General features: G+C 30.5%; 1 protein-coding gene across 3 annotated transcripts in view; it reads right to left on the bottom strand.

The window, feature by feature from the left end:
• Positions 1–26,215, bottom strand: part of Gukh (NHS actin remodeling regulator GUK-holder) — a 196,397-nt gene that overhangs the window by 39,281 nt on the left and 130,901 nt on the right. For all 3 annotated transcript variants that reach the window (XM_072014506.1, XM_072014499.1, XM_072014516.1), the window contains exon 2: positions 5,161–5,411. In XM_072014506.1, the coding sequence (XP_071870607.1) occupies positions 5,161–5,411 (251 nt within the window). The remainder of the gene's footprint in view (positions 1–5,160; positions 5,412–26,215) is intronic.

Here is a 26,215-nt window from a genome sequence, read left to right on the forward strand (position 1 = left end):
TTTCAATGACCCTGAGATATGTATTATTAAATTTAAGTCTTAAGTAATTCCATCAATATACGGATGTAATAAAGTTTAATATTCTGTTACACAAACGTAAACAAGAGAAGTATTATTATTATAAAGTATTATTGTCTAAAGTGTTGATAGGTGAAGATTGCAAATTTATGTCGATTTGCTGCAAATTGTTTCTTTAAAATCTATCACCTATCTCTATATAATGGGACAGTATACCAAATATAGACAGTATACAAAATATTAGAAATACAAAATTTAACATCAAAATACATGTGTGTAATTATCTGTACATTACATGCTTTTGAAATTAGGATTGAATAGCAGTTACATATACAATGTTTTAAAAAGCTGGAATGAAATCTCAGGATCAAACTTATATACTATAGTACTTATCATAAGAAACAAACAGGTTTTAATAAACATAAGTCCAAAAATGTCATAAGTTTCAGAGTTATAATATAGTAACTTTTTTGCTTGTTCGCTAAGGATTTTTTTGCTTCTTTGATGAATGCTATTATATTGGGTTGGCAACTAAGTAATTGCGGATTTTATCGTTAGGTGGTAATGACAAAATCGGCAATCACTTAATTGCCAATCCAATACATGATACTAAAGTTTGAGCCAAATTTTTTGACACCCTATATGGCGAAACTATTCAAGATATTGATCTTGTCAACATAATTCAAAATCATTGAAATCTACGAGTTGTGTCATATTTTATATACATAATTAATAAAACTTCGATCTCGACAAAGAATTTCAGTTTTGCCAATCAAAAATTGATTCAATCATAAATTGTATCTGTTTGACTACAAAATATAAGAGGAAATGGAAAAGTGAGACAAAGAGGATCTCGACCGAAATTCGGGCTTGGAAGTCTTTGAAGCGGCAAGGGTTGATTAATTTCCGATAATGATCGATTGTTAATAGCTGATTGTTAATAATCCTGTATACCGAAGTAGAGAGCTGTAATGCGAGTAGCGAATTTATGGCCCCAGTCGCACAGAATGATTTAACCGTTTAATACAAGGTAATGAAACAAGTTACAATTTCATTTCGTAAAATCCACTTGAAACTTATAGTAATAGAAACGGAAATACGAAAATGTGGCCCGATATACGTGTATGACGAATTTTACTTGTACTTACGTGGTTCGGTGATCTTATTCTAAGAAAAGATTTAGGTTTCGTTCTATTACCAATATATATATATAAGATAAATTACCTGTATAACGTATAGGTACAAGTATATACGCAATAAATAATTTTGTATGTGATAGTTTCGATAGTCACTTGAAGATTCTCGTGATTATTTTAGGGAAAAATAGCTAGTTTATATAAAGTAAGTTAATGTTTCATATTATAGATCGAAGGTTATGCAAATACTTTGGTTTCGATGAAAATAATATATAATGTACCTATATGATCATACCTTCTGTAATTGTTACAGTCGTTTAATGTTCATGATTCACTATTTATTTAATTTATAGAATTTAAAGTTACATTTTAGAAATAGATCAATACATTATCCTACTGACATAGAAAGATTTATTTATAACAATTTTAGTTACTAAATTTCAGATAGAAAGAATAAAAAATTAAAAGCGGTTATAAAAAAAGTAAATCATAGGTTTACTCGCAGGTAACATTCCGTTATATTCTTATGTCTTATAAAACATGTATGTAATTATGTGTAACATCTAACAATATTCTACAAAGCTATCTATTATAGAACCGATTGAATACATTATACAGTGTGTCCGATTTAATTCATAATATCCAATTATTACGAAATATATGAATGATACCAAAAAGTGTTTCAGACAAAGATTGCATAATATTGAGTGGGATATATTATACTTTTGTCTGTTGGCTTTGCGATGACCTCGACATGTCCTCTAAAGATCATATTAAAATTTTTGAATAGAAACCTGATTCTTTGATTATATATTCTTCTAACTGACTCATTAAAACGTTTCACAAACTCATGTGTTTTGCACTCTCCGCTTTCGAGATAGGAACTTTTAAATTCAACAGAACAATACAATGAACTACATACCTAATCCGACTAGTGCTAGTACAATACTAAGACTGTTTTGGAAACATTGCAAAATCGTACACTGCAAATTTTGTAGTCAGCTAATGCTATATCAGTAGTAGGAAAATGAGAATTATGTTCCCGTAATGTACACCCGATAACACTAATACTGGCGATAACAAATGCTGCAAAAGACGCGGGGAACTTCTTATATTTTGTTACTCAAAAAGGGTAACAAATCTTACTCTATTTATGTATCATTATACTAATTCTATGCATTTTCATTTGTGAGAAGAAATTGCATAATTGTCTATCGTCACTAAAATTTGAATTTTTCTCAATAAAGATCTAACACTCGAATTACACTATCATTTTTTGAGATTAAGAACGATACTAATTAAAAGACGAAGGAATGTAAATAATAAGAAAAATACGTCCTCGATAATAATCCCTAGAGTAAATCACAAAGGATCATAGAAATCGCAGGAATTGGATTGTGTGTTATTAAGAAAGCAATGCATTAACGAAACGACAATCCGAGGGAACAATGTGTATCATTATATAATGGTTCATGCTTCTCGATAGAGATCACTCTGTAGGATTCAATATATGTGTCCCTGACTTATGATATCTGCCATTGAACCTGCTTATGCTGGGCCATCCTATCATAATGTAATCATATCAACAAGATCATATACCAAGTCCTGCTGATACGAAACTCGTAGTCTACTTAGGTCCAATCCTTTCTGACCACTACATTCTAATCATGTTCCTGATTCGCACAGGTGTTTCGTTACGTTATGGAACTATCGCTGTTATCCTTTGCAGACATTATCATGATATTATTTAAGAAAAAATTCGTTAGAAATGGTATTGGATTGTTTTTAAAGGTTTACCGTGTACAATATTGTTTAATTTATTACATAACTTCGATAAAATTATTCATTCGATTATTATATTCATTTAATTGTCCGTCTCTACTTAGTTGAACATTTTTTTACAAATAAAAGTTTTATGCTTGTCTTTAAAACCTTTTACTTTAATTGAAGGGACAAAATGTATACATACATATATGTAATGGATTATAACATAATTAATTAAGTCTAGCGTCATTAAATAACTCACCATTATGTTCCAAGATCATCATACAGATATATTGTACATATATATACTATATGCATGTACATGTATTGCATATTTTTGTCATTATATTATCATTGCTCTATATAATATAATCCAAATCAAAGAATGCATTTATTATGGTGACATATGATGCAATTATGTATTATAATGTACTTACTAATAACTCTAAGGTGAGTGTAACATTAAATAAATAAACAAATAAACATTTATCAAATTGCATTTGCGAGATGAAATAATGATATTGTTGCAGTAGTAATACGACGAAAAAGGAAATTAGTATACGTATAAGAAATATGCAAATAGTAGAAACAATATCTCGGTTGTTTCGAAAGTTTCGTGATAATTTATAAAGCACTACGGAATGCAGATATAAATACTGTTACAACTCCTAATAATAAAATGTATATTGGTTGCGGTTAATAATTTTGAGGTAACTATTTCATATTCCTAAAACACAGGAAAATAGCGTAAAATAAAAATTACCAATACAAATAGTAATTATTGAATAATTATAAAGCGTTTCATACATATTTCATCGCATCACGTATTAAATTCGTTAAACATAAATTATAATAAATATCGCTTTTTAAGAAAAACAATCTTTCCACTCGAAATCAAATAAATACATCTAAAATATAAATATGAAAATTATAAACCGTAAGTGAATAGATAGGCAGCTTTCCGCAACCGAACTTGTATCACGAAGTTATAAAGTTTCAACAATCATTATGATTCAATAACACTACTGTTACATATGAAAATTTGTTTCAGAGGAAAGTTCTCATATTTCTGCGAGGACAAATATTTTAACCTTTTTAATTTCGTATAATATATTCGTAATTATATAGAAACCTTCAATTAACTCGTCATATATGTATTATGTTACATATGAAATGTTTAATTTAATGCTTTGAATTCTTTACGTAAAATTTCCAGAATCAAGAATTTTGATTGCTTGGACTAGATTTACATACAATTAAATGTTGATCAATACTTTTTAATTTCGCGTATCACATATTTGATATGGTGTTAAAAATTATTCAATATTCTCCTTAATGTAAGAACCAAAAAACACATTTATGTGCAAATTATGCAATATAAAAAAGATTATAATTAGATTAGCATCATTTCATTGCAAGAAGTCAAGAAGTATCGTATAAAGAATTTCTTATTCTGTGAAGATATACAGAAATGAAGCTACTTGCTTTAAATTATTAGTACAATTTTTAAAAAGGATTTTTTTTTTTAATAAACATATGTCATTTAAAGAATTTTTTCTTTTTTAACGATACCAATTTTAAAAATAAAGAAGGAGCAAACCTGCCACGATTTTATAAGATGTGGTATAATAAAATCTAATCCTACAATATTTTCAGTCTTTATCATCACTGTTATTAATCACATATGTGCAGCTGATGCAATATTAAAAGCTAATTGTTTCAAACAATATATTTTTTAAACAGTATTTTTAAAATGGTGTTTAACATTGCATCAGCTGCACGTATGTGGCTATTAGCAATGGTGATAAAGGCTGAAAATACTGTGGAATTAGATTCGTTTCAAATAATATATGTTTTAAGTAGTACTTTTAAAGTAGTTTTTAATTTTGCGTCAGCTGCACGTATGTGGTTGTTGGCAATGATAATTAATTTCATTAATATGATCAAATATTATTTGAACACTATTGGAAATATTCCATTTATGATAAATATATGTCGATTATGACGATTAAAGACTTTAATTAACTTACTCTAATAATGAAAAATAAAACACTTATTTTAGTCGAAAAAACTACCTCATATATTACAATCCGTTCTTACAAAAATTGATAAGAATGCATGATTAGAATAAAATAATTATGATAATCCGTATCTAAGTAAAAACGTTGCCTTTCGAAGCATGCTCGAATATACGCAAGGTATACGCAAATTCACATACTCGAGAATACATATGTATACTTACGATCCTGGATTCGATGTCGAGACTTTGGTCTCGCCTTCTCTTTCCAAGGACGGGCGTGCAGAGGAACATATCCATAGAGCTTCCATCCCTTCTCAGGCTATCCAAACTTCTGACAGCGACTATACCAGCAGCCTCGTATAATTCCCGCAATGGTTTTGGCCTGGTGCTCGATGTGAACAGCGCCGTCGAAGGTTTGTTAACGATGTGAAAATGCTCCGTTCTTGTCGCAAACGTGCAAATATCCGATTCCGCTATAACATTATGTAAATTCGTTTAAAATATTTGATTCGATGATGCAAAACTTTATTACATAATATCAGATAACTCTAAGGATACACTATAACAGTACATTTAATAAAAATTTTCTTATTAGATGTACGTAATTATTCTGCGAAATAACGGCATTTTTTAATGGTTTATTGTGTAAGATTTACGCTTTATTTTTATACATTCTTTATTATCTAAGATTATGAAGTTATACAACATTCTTTATTATCGCGTTTGTTAAGATTTGATTACTTCGCGTCTAGTAAACAATTAAAACAAAGAAATTAAAAAATTGTTATCTCGTCTGAATATATTTTGTAATGAACTCAAAACCATGGAAATAAGGTTTGTGCAAGTAAAAGATTTATTCTTTCAATAAGAAGAGTTAACTCGAAAAATTTGTAAAAACTGAATAAATTAACATATAAAAAAAATCAGATATTGGACAGATAGTAAAGATAGATATCAATGAAATTTAATAAAAGTTTTATTTATTTAAGTTTCATTTATTATACATATATTCTCATAGTATATAGATTATTTAGTAAACAACTGAAATTAATATTTTCCACTATCTGTTCACTTATCTTTGTCCCTATTATATATATGATAGAATAAAATAAGATAGAATAGAATAGAATAGAATAGAATAGAATAGAATAGAATAGAATAGAATAGAATAGAGTAGAATAGGATAGATTGAAAAGTTTTAAGTTAACAATATCTGATCCCACGTGCAATTGTTTTCAGTAATTAACGAATTTAATGGCTTAATCAAATGATTAAATGATACTTAAAAAAAGACTCAAAAGCTATTTTGAATTACTGAACCAACAAGATGGTTTACCCTCATAACATAATAAAATACTATCTATTAATATTTTAATTAACTATTATAAACGAGTATTTTTTATCAAGATAATTATAATTTTTTTGTAATTAGGACAAGTCAGGTTAATATTATTAAAATACGTCAATTTATACAATACAAGAGTAAAATTTTGAAAAGGATCATTTGGGCAACTATTTCTCACATTTTCGTTGAAATGTATATATAGTGCGTCCGGTTTAACTTGAGGCGTTCAAATATCTTGACAAATATGAATTATACGAAACAATGTTTCAAATGTAACAATTGTATTAAATTGTATCAAACTGGGGAGAATATACTATACTATAATGTTGAGAAGGATATAGGTGCGCCGCGAGATCACATAATGAGATACTGCTTATAATGCCACAGTCCTGAACAAAATAATAATACATGTATGCTATCTTTAATTTCTCAGAGACAACCTAAATTTTTGCAGTAAAGTAGAACGTAAATGCCACCATCCACGAAGAAGAGAGAGATATATGCTAAAGGCGAAATGATACTTGATCTTTGTATTGATATTTTCCGGTAGTTTGTGATTTCTCGAGCAATCAATAACAAGTACTATGTCTCACAACCATGTAAGTACCGATATGTGAGTCGCAGACAGAGAGACGGCGATATCAAGAATTGTTAAACCAAAAATTGAAAACCTAACTGTTTCCAAAATTTTAACACTAAACCTACCGATACCTCGTGTATACCTATCCCTAAAATGATGAACGTCCATAAAATTTCGTCCAAATTTACTTTTGTTTAATTTCAATTATAGATTTAAATAGAATTACACTTTTATTTATATAGAGATATATCTTATTCAACTTCGTTGCATTTTTTACAAATTATCTTATTATGAAATGTAGATTTGCCGCATAAATATTTCCCGCATCTTAAACAAATTTTTGTAATATTGTAACCTTTACAATTTTTTACTTGACAAGTTTTTTATAGTAATGAATTTGATTTTCTCGCGATTCTTTATATAAAAGTAATGTATGTACTAGGTTTATAAAAATTTTGTGAATTCTCTATAAATTGGCCCCATAGTGTAGATAACATTGCAAATTTATTGGTTCATAACCGTTGGATTCTTTCGCTCCTCTTATCAAATCGTATAAACCTCATAATTTCAGCAAAGTCATTCCTGCTCATTGTTTTTGAAAAAAATGCAGGTCTCCAAATTTTATTCTACAAATATGAGACATCTAAATTTTTTGCCTGATATGCACCGCGGGCATATAGCAGAGCAATAAATACATCTAGTATTGTTGCATCTAGCTCCCTCTTAGTTCCCAATGCTCTAAATGCTTCTTTTTCCGTACATTTTATTATATGATCCCTTATATGGTGATCAATGATAAGATAAAATGTCGTCTTTACTTGTCCTTTCATTATATGCCGTTTAGCATATCCCTAAAAATATTATGATCTGATGTCCTGCCAGGTTTTGGAATTGCATCTATTTCTTTCCAAATTGTCCCATCGTTGCCCAGTTGCGATACGTTGGTTCTCTACATCAGTCTCATTCTTTGCTGTCAACGATAATTTCTTTCCTTTTTGCCCTGGACGTCAACGCTTATTTATAATATTCAATTCTGATTCAGTTGTAAATAGCTTTTCATGTGTTTCCATGCCGTTTTCAGTTGCTGAAGTTTCTTCTTCATCGCACACTAAACAGTCTCCTTCTATAGATAATCACATAAAAAACAGAAAAAAATATTGGTGGATACCGAAATCGTAATAAAAATAACAAGAGAAAGAACCACAAAACGGCAACGCTCAAATCTCCTTCCGTATAAATAGTGTAAATATATAAACATTGTAAATATTGTAAATAATTTTACAGGACACCGCCACTTCCCCTCCCCGTCCGCCCTCTCGCGGCCCTTCCTAAAATCCCATAGCCTCATTGAAATCAAAAGCAGACTGCCTTGTTTTTGCGACCAGGTTTTCAGAACAGAGATAGGAAGAAAAAACAATATCATATATAAGCACCGCTCTATAGTGACTTAAATTTAATTATAAATTGTAACGCTAAAAAAATGTAATTCCGACACGCAAAATATTGTACGGCTATATCGTACCGTCACGTATCGGTACTTTTGTCTAAACCACCCCACAACCGAAATTCATTTTTTATTGTGAATAACATACACATGTAATACTCATCTTCTTGGACAATAAACGTTATAATAAAAAAAAGTCTCCTTCTATATCCGTTATTTTTTTAATAACTTTTTTTGAGAAGTCTTGACATTTCTAGGGTAAATATTTATCACAGAATAATACCATGTACGGAATACAAAATTATTGTCAAATTGCATATGTTTTACTTTTTCCTCTATAACAACTTTACGCAAAACGCTCTGACATACTCTCTGTCCGTGTTTTAAAGATAACAAGTTTAGATGTAGACTGATTGAGTAACAAACTGAGATGTATTCAAGTCGAAAGGACAATAGCCATTAAGAATAGGGTCTGTGACAGGGATATGTATACGAAAATATTGATGGGTATTGGCCGTTCTCCACCAACGGTTACTCGAGGGTGGAGTTGGGAAAGCTTTCCCGTGTTTTATCGCAATGAGCAATAACCCTAAGAAACTTCTCGACTTTTGAAATGTTTGTAACAATAGAGCGTAAAAAATGCTAAATTTTATGGCTGTTCCTTAGGATTATTATGGGTCTGAGTTATAATGTCTCAACAGCTGGTGGCCATCTTGATCGAGGGATGGATTATGATTTATGATAAAGTTACGAGCGTAACAGTTGTTATTGTTTATTATTACTGATTTTGCTTGTCATCTGACCTTGAGATAGCCTTTTCTTTGTACTGATAGCATTTATTTTAAGAGTAACTAAAATATTTCCGTGGGGGTCAAAATGACCGGTCACGGTAGGCAAGGCAGAGTACTAATTTTTCTCAGAAAATGAAAGAGCAAACTAAAAGTAAATACTGAAAAATATATTGTATGCATGTTTTAGGAAAAGTCAGAAATTATAAAGCCATATGTTTAAATATGGTTAAATTTGTGTAGAAGTTCGAGAGCGGTCAGTTTGACCGCCGCTGGTAGGTTTAGTGTTAAAGATCGTTAAGTAAAATCGCAAAGTAATGCATAATTTATTAAAAGACTACAAATTATGAGAAGAAAAAAGATTGTGGAAGATAGTCAGTAGTAACAGAGCAGAAAAAACAGGCCGTCATACTTGTTGCCTTAAATTCGACATTAATATCACGCGAAATTGCTCGCAATGCGCGTGTTATTCCAAATATCGAAAGTGTCCTTTGCGTTCTTCAGTGTAAGTTTATTTAACGATTAAAATGAAGCAATAGCCTGCGCTAACAAAACAACATAAATGTCAATGGTTTAACATTCACAAATGAACGTGTTCACTGGAAGAAGAAATGGAAATGAATTTTAGTTAGTGAGGAAAAAAAATTTAATATGGGTGTCCTTGATGGATTTTAATTCTATTACCGTGACTTAAAAAGGGGAAGAATGGTGAAAAAGCGACGACAAATGGATAGCAGTGACATGATGCCGAATCGATTCAAAGAGAAAATATATGGCCAAAGAAAATGGTACATAAATAAATTTGATCTTAGAACAAATCAATAAATACGTTCTATGAATTATCAAAGACAAATTTATTTTCCAGTGTGACAATACTGTCGTTTATCGAGCTAAGGTTGTAGAAACATTTCTTGCAAGAGATAACATATCAGTCTACACGTTCTCCAGATTTAAATATAATTGAAAATTGTTGTGGAAAGAATGGAAGACAATACGATAATATTCAATAGTTAAAGGAATCTATTACAGTAGAATAAAAATATAAAGATAATAATATGTCCCAGAATATCATTTAAAAACTATACATATTCTGACCACACATTATTCATTTTATGTTAATCATGATGTAAATTCTCTGTTTGGAAAAAGTATAAAAATAAATACATTTAAATAGACAAATAGATTTTGTTAATGTGCTATTATTTGAATGTTGGAGAGAACAACTACGTATTTAGTAATCCTCTTCCTACATCGTCATATTTAAATTGCAATATTTACTACATTTACAAACATCTTAAGTTGTCTCTGAGAATATAAAAATAGCACACATGTATTATCATTTTGTCCGGGATTGTACTAATGGTACTACATTATTTGAACACAAAGTAGTAGGTTTCCGATGTTTCCAAAACAATCAGTCAATATCGTTAGTTTCTTGCATTGCTCCGTCGAATTTTAAAGTACATATATACGTCAATAGCGAATGACGCGAAAGACAAAAGTTTACACTGAACTTGTAGTGTTTTGGAAACGTTTTAATTTAAGCTAAAAGCATACACGTGTAATTAAAAAATCAGGTTCCTATTTAAACATTTTAATACAACGTTCACAGATCATTGCCTGATAAGTGCAAAGCCAAATAGGCAAGAGTATAGTATATCACTCTCGACATACAATTTTTGCCTTAAACATTTTTTCGTGGTATTTATTTTTCGAGACATTTCAGCGTTTCGAGGTAAACCAGAAACGTTGTATAAGGTACAAAAGTTGTTATTATATTGTATTTCTTAAGAAAATATGATAATTATATAATATGAATATGAAAATATTAGTAATTGCTTATATATGAATTTTAATTTCTATAAAGTGAGATAGAATGTAAGCAAAAATTCACTTATGACTTTTATTAAGATGAATTCTCTCTGCAACAATCCAAAATTGTTATTTCTTTGTAATTGTGCATTAGTCAGTTCATCATATGTTTATATTGCAGAATTTTAAATAAAATACATTTATAACTGCAATCTAATCTTCAGTTAACTTTCTGTAAAGATTATTACATATAAAATAATTGATTGATTATTCTTTAGATTTTCGTGTTATATTTTAATAAAGCATAAACTTGTTAATTACAAGAATAGCAAAAGAAATTATTAAATTATTGAATATGACTTAAGCTACAGTCACCTCGGAAAGTAAATTAACAGTTTAATTAACATTTAAATATTTAGCAGAGGCGTCAACTTACTTTCTGGGCGACTGTATATGATAAAACTAATAAAATTTCCAGAGTTCTGGTTTAAACTTATTGCATAAATTCTTTTCATATCTTTAATAACTAGATTTTTTGTACAATTTAATTGGAATGAAAAATATCGTTAAAATACTGGTAAATATCGTACAAACACTATATTTATGTTTTATTTGTGATACTTTAAATACATATAGGCTCTAATGAGGTGCACAAATTGCTAGAAAGAAGATGAAAACTTCCGAAACTGAAAGTTAGTAACAGATAACAAGAATTATTTTAAATATATACAATACTATAAAATCGTAATAAGTTAATTGTCCAATATATAAGGCCTAAGTAACGTTATATTTTTCCTACTTATTATTACATAGGAATAATATTTTTGTATCTTTGGCGTGTCGGAAAGATTATCTAAGCTTATGTATCGCTTAAAATTTAAATAATTCTTATTAGCATATGTTGTATCAAATGTTACCCATAATTTTAGATCATCTCGGTGTCGTAACAATTAAATCAAAAGAACATAACTCATGTTTCATTTTCCTCGGGGCTACGTTTAATTCGACGTTTCCGGTGCTTTCGACCATGACACACCTCAAACTAAAAGCTAAATCGTTTAATAAACACGTCCAGAACTGTCGTCGAATTGAAACATGATACAGTGTAACGACTCTAATTTTTCTTATCTCAAAGAAAACAGATCAAGCAATATGTAAACATACAGTTTGGAAAAAGAGACTTGAGACCAAGTATTTATAGTCTTCACAAATACATATTCAGTACAATAAAGAATATTGATATATTTCGTTATACATGTGTATAACACGTAATTTCAATATATTATTTAACACATACTTCTCTGTACCTTTCCAAGAAGTTACTAATTTAGTGACTGAAAAGTATTATTGTAAATAGATATTCATATAGTTCTTATTCTATTATATTACAAAAAAAGTTCATGATATAAGGTAGTACCTGATCACTTTTTAGTTGTAATTGACATACTGTTGTTTACAGAAATCTTCGTCAAGTAAATCAAATTTTCATGTAATATTATATTTATTTCATAACATATTATTTTACACAAATATTTTTACACAATAATTTGCCAATTGATACTATTAGCAAATTGACAAATTCTAAATCTTATAATTTCACGATTTTATATAAAAAAAATAATCAAATGGTTTGTAATTGATAAAACTTGTAAAAATTGTAAAATTTCATTTTCTTTGTTATAAAATTCGTTGCTGTTATGTAACAGAATCTGTTAATATTAATAACTTGTGACTCGTAATTTATAAAATTTTGCTAATAATATTAGTTTAACTGTTTAACCAGATAAGAAGAAAGAAAAACAGTATTCGTGCAGTCTTATCATTAATTGTAGATAATATTAATATTTTGTGAGAATTCTGTTTGAGCTCTGAAATAACTCTTAATTGCTCTCCTTGACATAGAATACATTAATTTTGCTATGAAATTTATAGAGCCTTGTTATAATCAAATTAGTTTTATTATAAAGTGCATTTAAGTTTCTGGATCAATTGTACGTCGTTAATGTATTTGAAAATATTATCATCAGTACTTCTGTACTTCCAACAACAATGAGATCCTTGGAAGAATCGTGTCATTAGATAATTTTTCTCCATCAAATCTCACGTTAGGTGAATCATTCTTTGTTGCTTTCATCATTCATCATTCGCATAAGCCCATGGGAGATTATTGTAATTAAACAATGCACGAACGTAAACAACGTTCTGTCACGATTAGGTTCGTTATATGTTTAATTGCTGACTCTTTTCAAGTCGGTCGATTAACGATTCGTGCACCCGGGCAATGAGGCGTGTTCCTTCGTACCACGATGGATTGTGCCCATTATAGTATTGTGCGCTTCTTGTTGTTCCTTTTCCGTTTTGTTTTGCACAATAACGCGAAGGATCAATTGCCATTGTTCCAGCCACGCGATAGGGTCGCGCACTCTTTTGACAAATGCAGCATTCAATCTCTCCCTCGCGTCGCAGATGAATCCGCGGGAACGCGAATTTCGGTTGGAATAGGTTGTTGGATCCGATGTCCGCGCCACATAAGGCCGCTTTTCTGCATCAAAACTTTTTATTTGTTGCCTCGAAAACTAAACACTTATCATAGAAAACTTTTATATCCATGTCCCGAAATCATGTGTAAATTATAAAAAAAAAAGGAGAATAGGATGCCTTCACACCTCGATGCAATCCTGCCGGTAATAACAACTTCGTCTAACATGTACGTATTAAAAATGTAAGCGCTAAACAGCACCTACGCTAATTTTCGCAAATTATGGATTATTGGTCGCTCATCTATCGATACATTTCTGTTCGATCGACTTTTCGTTCTTGCATACCAGAAACCGTTGTGTAACCAAACAAGTCAGTGACCGGTTTTTCGCTCTTTTGTAGTTCTTCTTTTTAAATATCATTTCCCTATCGTCTCATCGTGAAAGTATTCACAAGTATCATGAAAGTATTCATATTTCATACTCAACACTCGTACAAGAAAGTACCGCTAGTTTGCAATCATGCGAATTATCAGTGTAAACACCACTATCACCATTCTTGTCACGTGCTCAACATACCGGCTTTATTGAAATGCTTTCATAAGCTTGTATATGTATTAGATTATTTCATAAGTTGATAGTGAAATTGAAAAAAAGTTGGAAGTAATGAATTTTTATAAAATTAGCATTTTCTTAACTTATTAAAGATCAAACAGTGAAGTAAAGTGAAGTAATTTCTAAAACGTAAATTCAACTTCATTGAAAGACACAAATAAAATAACTTGAAATATAATAACTAAAACTGTTAATTTAGGTAAACTTACAAAATCAGGTCTTTAATCGTAACTTTTCATTCTCTTGATGCGGCTATAAATAATGAGAGAAAACAAATTATTCAGCTGCAAGTGATCACAAGCCAAAGTGATAAGCTGCATTTTTTGTAAATTTTTCAATTTCATTATATGGTTAATATAATTAATGATCGATTCTCAAGAAACAATAATTCCATTTTCCATAAGGAAATCGCGTGAATAACAATAAATGTCAACGCTATTTTAGAAAGTAACGTTTATATCATCACTTTTTTCTATTTTTCTATTTGTGAAGTTGATCAATGACTTCCGAACGGCTCATATACATTTTCCAATTGTAATAATAAAAACTATAATGTTATATGCAACGTAGAGAGCAATACACTGCAAAAGAATTTTGTTCCAGGACCTTTTCCCGAAGACTTTTCGTACATAAATAAATATTTTCCCAGTGTATTTTATAACCAGTTAAAATAGATTTCGGTATGTATAACGTTACCTGTATATTAAGTGCCTTTTACATGTTTATTGTTCAGAATCTTTTTTTCATTTACTACCACTTACATCGAATTATCCTACTCTCTTAAACTCCGTAATATGCTTTGAATCTTTTAGTATATTTTTATAAATTCTTATTCTCGACTTAAATATGTTAATCTAAATTCTTTAAAAAGTATTAAATTATAATGATTGAAAAAGTAGGAAATACACTAAATATCTATAATTTCTAGAGATTATCTACAGTAAAAATTGAAAATAATACTAGATATAATTTATCTATAATTTGCAATCAGTAAATTTATTACGTCCCAGTCTTAATAAACGACATGGTCCGTAACATTAGGAGTTGTACACGCATAAGCTCACGAATTACAATTTATATATTTCGTGTAAACCCGAAATACGTGAATAGAGACGAAAAAAAAAAATTATTTGAGTTAATAAGAATAAACACGAGGAGAGAAAGTATTGCAAAGGATGATAGGTACGTTACTTTTTTACACAAGATAATACAAAATAACTTTTTTTATGTGCTATTTATGAGTGTGCTAATTATTATCTTTAATGAACGAAGGCATGCGGTTATTAATACGGCTATACGATATTCTTAGCTACATAATTGCTAGAGTTCATTGTGTAACAAGGAAGTCAAATAAAAATATGTATGTAGTTTTAACTCTCCGAGTACTGGATATTATGCATATGAATCTTTATACATATATTATAGTCTGTGTTGTATAATATCGATCCCTGGGAACATTTCTCGCTTTGCATTTCTTATATAAAGTTACAGACCTATTTATGTTGAAACCGCTGGTCTAGTAGATATTTTAACTTTTATTTTGTTTCGAAAAAAAGAAAAAACAAAACCAAATACAGAACTACTTCCGTATAACACTACTACCTTACATCTTTCATGGGATAGGTTTTACAAATTAAAAATTACAGTCCGTGATCGGCAAGACAAATAAGTCAACTATACCATTCCTTCTTAAATTGCACGAATTATCTCATATAATTGTTTAACGATTCAATATTGTTTACGTCAAGGAATTACTATATAGTTGGTTCTATAGCACTAAGTCTAGGTACTTGGTTCGATAAATGCGCGAGGAACAGCATTAAACGCGTCACGGCTGTTAGCAAAAGAGGGCTGGGCAATGGTACTTTTTACAGACGCCAGAAGAGAGCGAGTTACGAGTCAAGGTCGGCTGCGCAGGTTGTTCAGTCATGAGAATAGAAATATGACTGGAAATGCTGGTAGATATATCTACCGGTGATAGTTGCACACGCTAGTAGCCACAAATCGCGTCTACAATTGAATAATAGACCTCGAATTGAATGTTTGACGCAATATTTCCGCTGAACTGGATCAATGCATTCTAAATGATTATCCGATCACACTGTCAGCAACTGATACCAGTATCAAAAAGGATAATGTGTAAAGTTATCGTTACCGTTCACATCGAGATTTTTTAACGATTTGAGTTCAAAAAGAATATTTCCCTTTGTTATGAAGAATTGAAATCAACGAATAATATTGATTGGTATTACTGTTTCAGTAACTTCGGCTGCATGCTTCAGACCCTATTGATTTTATTGAGAAAATGAGAGCAAGTATGGTGTTGAAAAAGGTTTGAATTATTGAGGATTATTGAGGATTATTGAGAATTATGAGAAGATTAGAAATTTTGATAAGATTTCTAATCATTTTTACTTTTCGATGATATAGGGTACAGTGAAAATTTCTAGTAAAAAAAATATAAAATAATAATATCAGGATGTTAAGCGATTAATATTTTTAGCAAAAGTTTATAATCTAAGTTTCCATCGTTTCTATTGTTAATTTTATTAACTATGTTTATTGTTTATATTTATTAGCTACATTTAATAGTTCACAAGATAAAGGTCGCCAGAGTGCTCGATAATTATTACTTAGAACATAAAGTTTGATTTATATTAAACAAATTGAATGACGGCATGAATTTGTTTCTATCAGAGAATTATATTTTGTTACAAAAGAAAACAGTATCACATTCTTATGCCATTGAATTCATCAATATATTAATTTAAATTAATTGATTTCTGTAAATTTGATGTTATATTAATTTTATTACAATACCAAATTTGATATTAGGAAAAAAATATTTCTAACATACCGTATTCTAAATTGATAATTAAATAAATTCAGAATAGACTACATTTTACCGTTACCGATTTGTAACTTATAAATATACACGGAGTATCTCAGCAATATGAGATCACCTTAATATCAGCTTTATTTACAATTGTAAAAAAAAACTTATCAGAATGAAGTTAAACATTTTCAAGGGATACATGTAATGGTGGAAAGAATTTGTTCTGAAGATCGTATTTTTACAAAATTTCAAGGTTATTGATATTTTTATGCTTTTTTTTATTTTCTATCTAAAAGTATTAAACTTTTTCTCAAGTACATTTTATCTAGGAGATTTTAGGACCATCAGTATTTTTTTAAATAGAACTCTGTACCAAAGTATTAAAGTACTTGTATCTGAAAATGTTTAGTTTAAAAGATATCTTAATTTTAATTTTGTAAAACTTTGCGTATGAAAGACAAAGGACAAAAAATGATATTCTTGTATTTATACACTAATTTAAATACATGTCTTTCATACACTACATTTGATAAAGTTAAAATCGGAATATCTTTTAAACTATGCATTTTCCGATATAAATACTTCAATGTTAATACTTCTGCTCAAAGAATAAATAGTCGCATCTACTGGTGTAAAAAAATATGTAGAGTTTTATTCAAAAAAGGGCCGATGACTTTAAAATCTCCTAAAAAATGAACTTGTGAAAACCAATTTCTTCCCACTATTACATGTATCCCTTGAAATAGCTTAACTCTGTTCTCAAAAGCTTTTTCATACAATCATAAAAAAGACACATATTTAGGTGATTTCATTCAGCTATATAAGTAATCTAATATAATTTAATTACAGAGCAATTCATGTTCAATTAGTAGAGTATCAATCATCAAGCAGAATGAAATACTAGAAGATTAGAATATTTAGACATTTTTTAATTAAAAAATTTAATTATAAATATTTATAAATTATTTTAATTGAGTATTTTGCTATTTTCGTATAGATATTTTAAAACATGTATACAAATTTTGTTGAAACTGTATTTCATTATTTAATATTCTCAACATTGTAATCTAAATAATACAGCTACATTCTGAACTTCATCGATTTGCAATGTACACCCTTAATTTCGTTCTATACTTAATATACACACACTCTATGAACTATATTTAAACATACATAAATTCCAATAGTGAGTTCTATTACTTTGGCCTTTCACCCACGCAACCACTTTCCTCCTCCACTACGTTCGCTAACATCATTTCCACTACAAACCTTCAAACGACTACTAAACAATATAAAAAATATGTAAACTCGATAAAAGAGCGAGCAGATAAAATTTGGGAACAAAAAATTTATAAGTTGCCTGAATTTATTAAAGAAAACAAAATAATTGACAAATGAATATATAGGGCCACTCCATGTCAAATCGATCATTTAATAATCGGTGTCATGAATTTTTGTAAAATAAGATACATATGATGCATTCCACGTGATTTTGGAAATGGTTTAGTCATCATTTTAATAGTTCCAGTTTAAGAACCACTTAGAAATTTTTATGTCGTAATTTAGTATTTATTAATATTAGTTAATAATTAATTAATGATTAATTGATATTAATAAATATTTTCCCCTAACCATTTAACTGCATTCAACGTGTATATACGTCAATCCAAAACTGTATTTCGGTGTGATTGACGTGTACACTCGTCGTGTGATTTAAATTACCAATTTACTATAAAAACTCAAAATTGTAATAAAAAGTAATGTAAATGACATTTAGTAGTATATTTCCTTTATAAGAAATATTAATATTTAAAATATTAATATTTAAAAAAAAGGGAATATTTTCCCAGTAAACTTATTAAGTATTTTATAAAAAAAAGTTTGATTATTTGATTATTCCCTTTGGTATATCGGTTATGCTACGTATGATGTATTCCTTTTTATAAATTGAGTTGATTATTTTCCTCAATGGATCCCCATTTGTGTACTTTACTGCGTATATCGGCTATTCCCCGAATTGTTTTGTGTACTTTACTTTATTATTTTTTGGCAATTTTTAAGTTTTTAATAACAATACCTTTTTCAACACTGAATTGTTAATTTTTTATCGAATAAAAATGTAATCATTCCTCGTCTTGCTTTACTGTTTTTGCAAAATTTATAATAGAATTTGCTCTGCGTTCGACGTGTATACTCGTCATTGCTTGATTTTAACTACGCACCGCGTAAGGGATATTTGAAACTAAACTCCGCAATTAACAGGTTAAGCGCAGCCCATTTCCATGAAAATGGAAAATGCAAAATTCTAATTTTACAAATTTTTCTCCCACTCGTTTCTATGATACGTTGATAACATGCTTATGATAAATTATTCTATGATTCTTAACATCATGTCTATTTATACGATCGATCATTTTCCTGTCAATTGTTTTAAAAATATCCGGATCTAATATGACTTAACCATCGGATGGCGAGGACTAAAACAGAAAAACTCTTCTCATCTCAACTTTCCCAAACAACGTTACAAAATATGTATAGGTCAAACAAACATGAAACGAGGACAAGGAGAATAGCTAGTAAGCGAAGAGAAGAATAAACTCAAAAGGTGAATATGGTATAGTAGGTAGATATCCAATGATAAAGAGCTGGCCGGCCTGTGGGAGGTCCGCCGTAACCGATGAGCCTTGGCTATGTAAAGTGCCCCGAAGGGTCGCTCGCGCGAGCCTTCACAGAGAACGACAGCCGGTTCACCGGTTGCTTCGGCTGCCTTCAGCTGAAACTGCTCAAACCAAGATATCAGAAGGCTTGTAATTCAGGATTACCCAAGCGGCTCTGCAAACATGGAAATTTACTGACCTAACTGAAATTGTCTAACTACGCAAAATCGACTCTTTTCTATCGATGTCAAACGTGCTGACTCGCACTCCCCGTTGGGATCTGGATTGGCGAAAATGCGATTAGCATGGCTGTGCATTGATCTATATCGTTGATGCGCGGAAGGAAAGTTCTATCGAGTTGTTACGACTACGATGGCTAGAGAAACCAGTCGTAACTTCGATCGCACGCTTGCGTGAGTCGCATTGACAGAAACGCGTGTTAAACTTCGATTTTTGAACGTATGCGCGATGACGATACGCGCTTGTGAATATGCGTTCGATTGCAGCTAGTGATAATATGATAAGCGGTAACTCGTATTGTATGGGTTGATTTAGAGATTACGTAAAATATAAAATGGCACGCACGCGTACACAGACAAAATAGAATACAGGGAATTATCTTACACATATCGTCGTACGTGAAACGGATTCATAAGTACAGACACATCTATAAGTCACAGAAGACATACTTTCAAATTCTAAACATAAACTTTAATGAGATAGACCTGTAATATTAATTATTAAGTACATAACAAGTACATATTAACTTAATTTTTTTATGACTTATATATATGCCTATACTAAGTGAACTACGTGTCCTGTGATTTATGTACGTTTACTCGTATACTCTTCGTAGCTTGTAAATCACTTGTTGGTATGATACGAAATATGACAGTTAAGTTAACATATGAAAAAAATGACATCGATCAGAAGTTTGTGATCATGTTGAGATAGTCATATAATATTGTATGTACGAAGCAAAATTGTGTGTAAGCTCTCCCTTAGTTTCCTAACCTAAACTGTTTAAAAATAACTCAAGGTGAATTACAAAGTCTCAATCTATATTCTAAGCGTATTGTACGTAGTGTATTTTTGTGAACAAAACGAATGTTTATGTTTAAAAACTGAAATATTTTGAAATATTGAAGTATCTAGCATTAATATGAATGGCACGCTTGTTAACCGTTACGTTTGTTAACCGTTTTGATTTGGTTATTCTTGTTCTCCTGATAACCACCAAGATTTTATCTCCGGATATTCTAACTTGAAAACAAAATTTTCTTTAAAAACTTTCTGTATAATATACATATGTCACATTATTATTACCAAGAATAGGAGGAAGGAGAAATTAATCAGCGTACAGAGCGTATAACAAGTGAGAAAACCACCATAACGTGATTTTACACCTCTGGATCTAAGGAGATTTTTAAAAAGAATTCGTGGCAAATCGATCTTGAACATGATTTTCCAGGTCAATACATTCTACTCTTCACGAGGAACAGAAGTGACAATGCGATTTTCAGCGGCTATATTAACACTTTGGTTATTAAGTATTCATACTGTAGCATCTGAATGCAAATCGTCCTCGTATCAATTGGAATAGAGAAAAAGCATGTGAAGAAGAATGTTAATTATTGCGTTTGCTTATCTCGTGCTTATTCACTATTGGACTTACATAAAATAGTTCGTTGAGTAAGAATCTATCATATGACAATGCGATGAATCATTCAATAAGAAGGTTCACGACTCTACAAGATTTGCCGCGTTCAAATTCTTCGATCAAATGACTATGCTGCTCGACGAAGCTTTTGCTGTTGGATGCTACGTGTGCTATGTTGGATAAGTTGCAACGCGAACCACGCTTTTTGGAGCGTGTATTATCTATAACAAATGAAAGCAATTTCTGAAGTTGTAACACGCCAGTTGTAAAATGCCAGGATCTGGACTTACAAAAATCCGCATGCTACGATTGAAAGATTTAATCAAGGACGATTCACCATGAACGTATGGGCAGAAATTATTGAAAATCATATTATTAGCCTTATTGTTTTTGTCTACATCAATAAAAAGTGCAACGTATTTGCGGATTTTCGCTTAGAAGATGCTTAAATTTTTTGGACGAAACGGGTGTCTAATTTTTTAAAAAGAAGTTTGCATCATTGTGGATAGGATGCAGACCTGCTCCTCACATGCGATCTTCTTGTTCATGAGATTTGACGGTAGTGAATTTCCTTTCTCTCTCTCTCTCTTTTTTCTGAGAGAAGAAATTGTTTATGATTTAAGTAAACAGATTACATTCCTCAAACAATTACAATATCCGACTCAATGTGGTTTTTACCGTATAGAATCAATACATAACCGTGGGGAGAAACTTGGTGGAAATATAGAAATGTGATTTCTGGGCTGCTTCAATAAACAGAAAAAGAACAAGATAAAAAGAAAATATAGGATATATAATCGTGGAACTGGAGCATCTGTTGGGTTAACAACTAAGTGGTTGCGGATTTTGTCATTAAGTGGTAATGATACGTGTAACAATAGCTGCTATTTTTCCTGCATTTGACTGCAGAATGTAAACATATTGTGAATAACTATTCTGAAGAATTATTGAAACTTTGACATTTTTGTTCTGGGAAAATATGTAATTTGCGACCTATCGTCAATTGTGCACAAACTTTTTTTACAGAGGTAGAATCACGCTACGGTGGTTTTTAAACTTAATTTTCATACACTTAATGCAAAAAAAAATAAATTAAAGATTTAAATGTATGTTAAAGCAGACAAATAAAAGAATAAATATGCATTCGTGAATCGAACCTTTAAGGTAACGATAAAATGTTTCTTGAATGAATGGATATACGTAGTCACACTTGCATCCTTTCACCCTTACATCATGCTATGATGTAAGTAAATAATGTAATATATAAATAATGTAATGTATTGCGAAAGTTGGACACTTGCGGTGCAAATGCCCGTAATATAAAAGCAATATTAATATAAAACGGCGATGAAAGAAAAGTGATGTAGCGGGCACCTATTATTTGCAGTCATAAATTTGTCAGCCGGCCAGTCGCACTTTTCAATGCGATCGTTTAAAGATTTTGAATGGATTTTGTTAACATGGAATTACACCTCACTAGTGTAAACATACCCAGCTTGTTTCTGCGAGCTGTCGGAAGTAATCGAGCTAAACGATCGAAAATTTGTACATACATATTCCGCTTGTGGCGTTTAAACGAGCTGGTTAATCACAGACTTGGAACCATCGAGCGGTTACAATCAGCGATATCGCTTATGGCCCGCGAAGAGCGTAAATCACTCCACGCAACTAATTTCGACACGAATATCGATAATTTCTTAGAATTTCAATCGCTGAACTGAGGTACCTTTTTGGTTATGAGCCGATTAAGGTGTATAATTGTACTAAGTACAATCTATGTATTTTCTATTTTATTCATTTTTTTAACACTTCTGATGAAGATCTACAGTGGATTATGAAATGAATGATGGTCCAATTGTCTTTAAGCATGACTCTTTCGATTCTTTATTGAGGTTAGTATTAATCTGTAACGTACTCGAATTTTTATTACCCCAGTTACGTAAAACTCGAATTTTTCGTTATATGAATACTTCTATCTTTAATTTTATTTTATATTGGAAGAGACTAACAGTGCATATTTTCAATTATGCGATTCAAAATTAGTTATAAATTAGTGAAATATGCTAATGAGACAAGTAAGCAGTCAAAAAATAATAAATTATAATAAACAATATGAAAAGTTATTAAAATTCTGAACAATTTTTTAACACATCTTATCTTTTATTCTTTTTACGATTCAGTAGTATTAATTTTATAAGCAAACAAATATAAATTAATAATGAAATATATAATTTAGGATAACAATGTTTATACTAAATACGATTTTAGATATGAAATTATAGCACATATTTTCGTGCATACAAATAAACATTATATATAAATATAATTCACAATATAATAAACTTAATGAAATAGTAATAATGTTATAATATCGAATACATATTGAATCTCTTTTCATCTTATTAGTGTAATATTTCCTAACAATGAAAACTATGCAAAGCTTATTATTTTGTATTTTGTTATTTTAGTACAATAAAAAGCAAAATCATTTACCAACAATCAATTACCGTTTAAGTCTCGTCAATTAACCAGCAATCGAGAATCATAAGTCGATCCTAAAATATATATGATTGTCATAAGAGGTTCGTAAATAATATTATAAGATACTTATAAATATAGTAATAACTCAATTAATTCCATAGCACGGATATCATAATCAAAATTAAGTAGTATCATTGGTTTATCACTGAATAATTTATGATGAGATTATAGTCAGTTGAGATTTTAAATATGCTATTATTGTAGCTTTTATCTTTACTTTCTAATTTTTCATTTAATGAAATATGTTATAAAATGTTGAAGTTATTCACATAGTCAGTTAGTCATCTGAAATGAAAATTGTTTTCTAATTCATAAATTAGAATCTATTATTTAAAGTGAGGCGTAAATATTTTCAAAAATTTTAATAATTTTATCGTGAAAATAGCAACAGATGAAAGGAAGACATTTCTTTATCAGAAAAAGGATCAACCGTGATTGTTTCTAAAAAATTAAATAATTGCGATAGCAAAAAGGTCTTATGCTACATTGTAGAATACATTATAGGTACAGAATATTTCTTCAAAATTTGAGAAATATCAAATGTGTTGCTACGGAGACTTGATAGTAATTAAATCACAAAAGAATTTCAAGAAAAATATAAAAGTAATTTTAATACAATCTTTCTGTAATAAATTTCTTGCATACGTATACTTATAATATAACAGGTTTTTAAATGTAGATAAATTAGTTTGTCACGAGTTAGTATTCTACATACTTCGAAATGTATGAGAATTCGAAAAAATAAATTTGGTTTTTCAAAACGGTCAGGGTGGTTTTCCTAGTATCTCGAAATTTGGACTTTGTTCTACATCTACTATCACAGGTAGTTTATTACTTATATATAGTATATTCGTAGTATGTTACCTACAATAGTAGATGTGGAACAAAATGGAATAATTTAGCTCACTAGAAACGAAGTATTCGAATTCTTAATAAAAAAAACTTTCAACGTATACATACAACTTTCCTCAAAATAAATATTGCTTAAATTATAATTTAACAGATTCAATACGTTTTGAACATTATGAAACAAAGTTATAGTTATAGTTATTACAAATACAATTATTGCAATTAAAACCTGTATTTGAACATTGTTAGGTAATGACTGTTTGATCTATTTTTTATATTTATATCTTCCACAAACACGATTTAAATTTTTCTCATTATTAATGTAGCTTTTCGAAAAACTCTATTAAATATTACGAGCCACTTTTGTCGTTAAGTCGTTTTGTCGTTTTGTCGTCAAAGTTTGAAATTGCACAAAATTACATTTGAATTCAATATTGACTCATAGTTCTTTTCGATAAAAAAAACGCCTTTTTAAAAATGAAACATTAATCATATTATATCTATTTGGATAGTTACAAGCCTTAAATTGAGATCTAACAAATATTTACTCAACGGTACTTTTAGTTACTACCTTCTGAATAATTTTTTACGCCTATGAAGTCGACCATTTTGTATGCAGTAACCTAATACAACTAAAAATAGTTCAATCCAGTGTTAAGAAATTATCATGATATTCAAATAAGGACTTCCAGAGTTAAAAATGGAAAATTGTTCCGCAACTAACTTTTCCGTATACTTTTAAATAGCTTTTTGCTTCGTTCCAAAAAATTATTTAAATTGTGTTACTTCTGAAGTAGGTGCATACGCGAATAAATCGTCTCAGTTAATTGCCTAATAATTCCTTTCAAACGTGGTACTGGTAATTTCCAGCAATACTCCGTCATCACACTCGTTTTAACATCAAACCATTAAGGTCTATGAAAATGGAACGTGCACGAGGTGAGAGTCGCGGAGACTAACAACAAGCGTCCGCCCGATGCCGAGATGTAAAATGCTGACGAATAGTAAAAGCACGTATACATGCTCCGTGATGGACATTGCACAATCCAAGTTTCGTAGTCAGGTAAACAGCACGCTGTACGGCTTTGGAACTCCGTGTAATTGCGAGTAAAACAAGTTCGGTGTGAGTCTCTCCAGGGAAGTTTCACAGTAAGTACGCTTCGGAACTCTTTTGTCCGAAGCGTTTGTTGAAAAAGAGAGAAGCATCAAGGAAGAGGGACAGAGAAGAGGAGAGGAGGACTGGAAGAGAAAGTTGATGAAGAGAGAAAGAGGTAACATCGTGATCGGCTGAATAAAAGCGACGAGAAAAGTGGTTTCGTGAAAAAGAAGAGGGGGGGGGGGACGAGCGAAAGAGCAACATGTAGAGCTGTGAGAGAAGAAGCAAGACGGAAAAAGGAAAGAAATAAAAGAAAACACGGAGTCACCTGAAGCGGCTGAAGCGAACCGAGGAAGGGATGTTGCGAGGAGCAAAGTGAGGTAAGAAGGAATGCGGTTACGGTAGATCGCGGACCAGTCCTCGTACAGGTCCTGCAAGGCCCGACAGGGACCACGAAAAACGAGCAAAACGAAAACCGCGCGGCCCCACCACGCGTGCACGCGAGCGCACGCTCCATGATGAGGATCTGTTCGCGCCATTCACCAGTGACTTACCGCTGTTGGTCGAATGGATTTCT

This window comes from Bombus fervidus, chromosome 2, assembly GCF_041682495.2.
Source record: "Bombus fervidus isolate BK054 chromosome 2, iyBomFerv1, whole genome shotgun sequence".
NCBI lineage: Eukaryota > Metazoa > Arthropoda > Insecta > Hymenoptera > Apidae > Bombus > Bombus fervidus.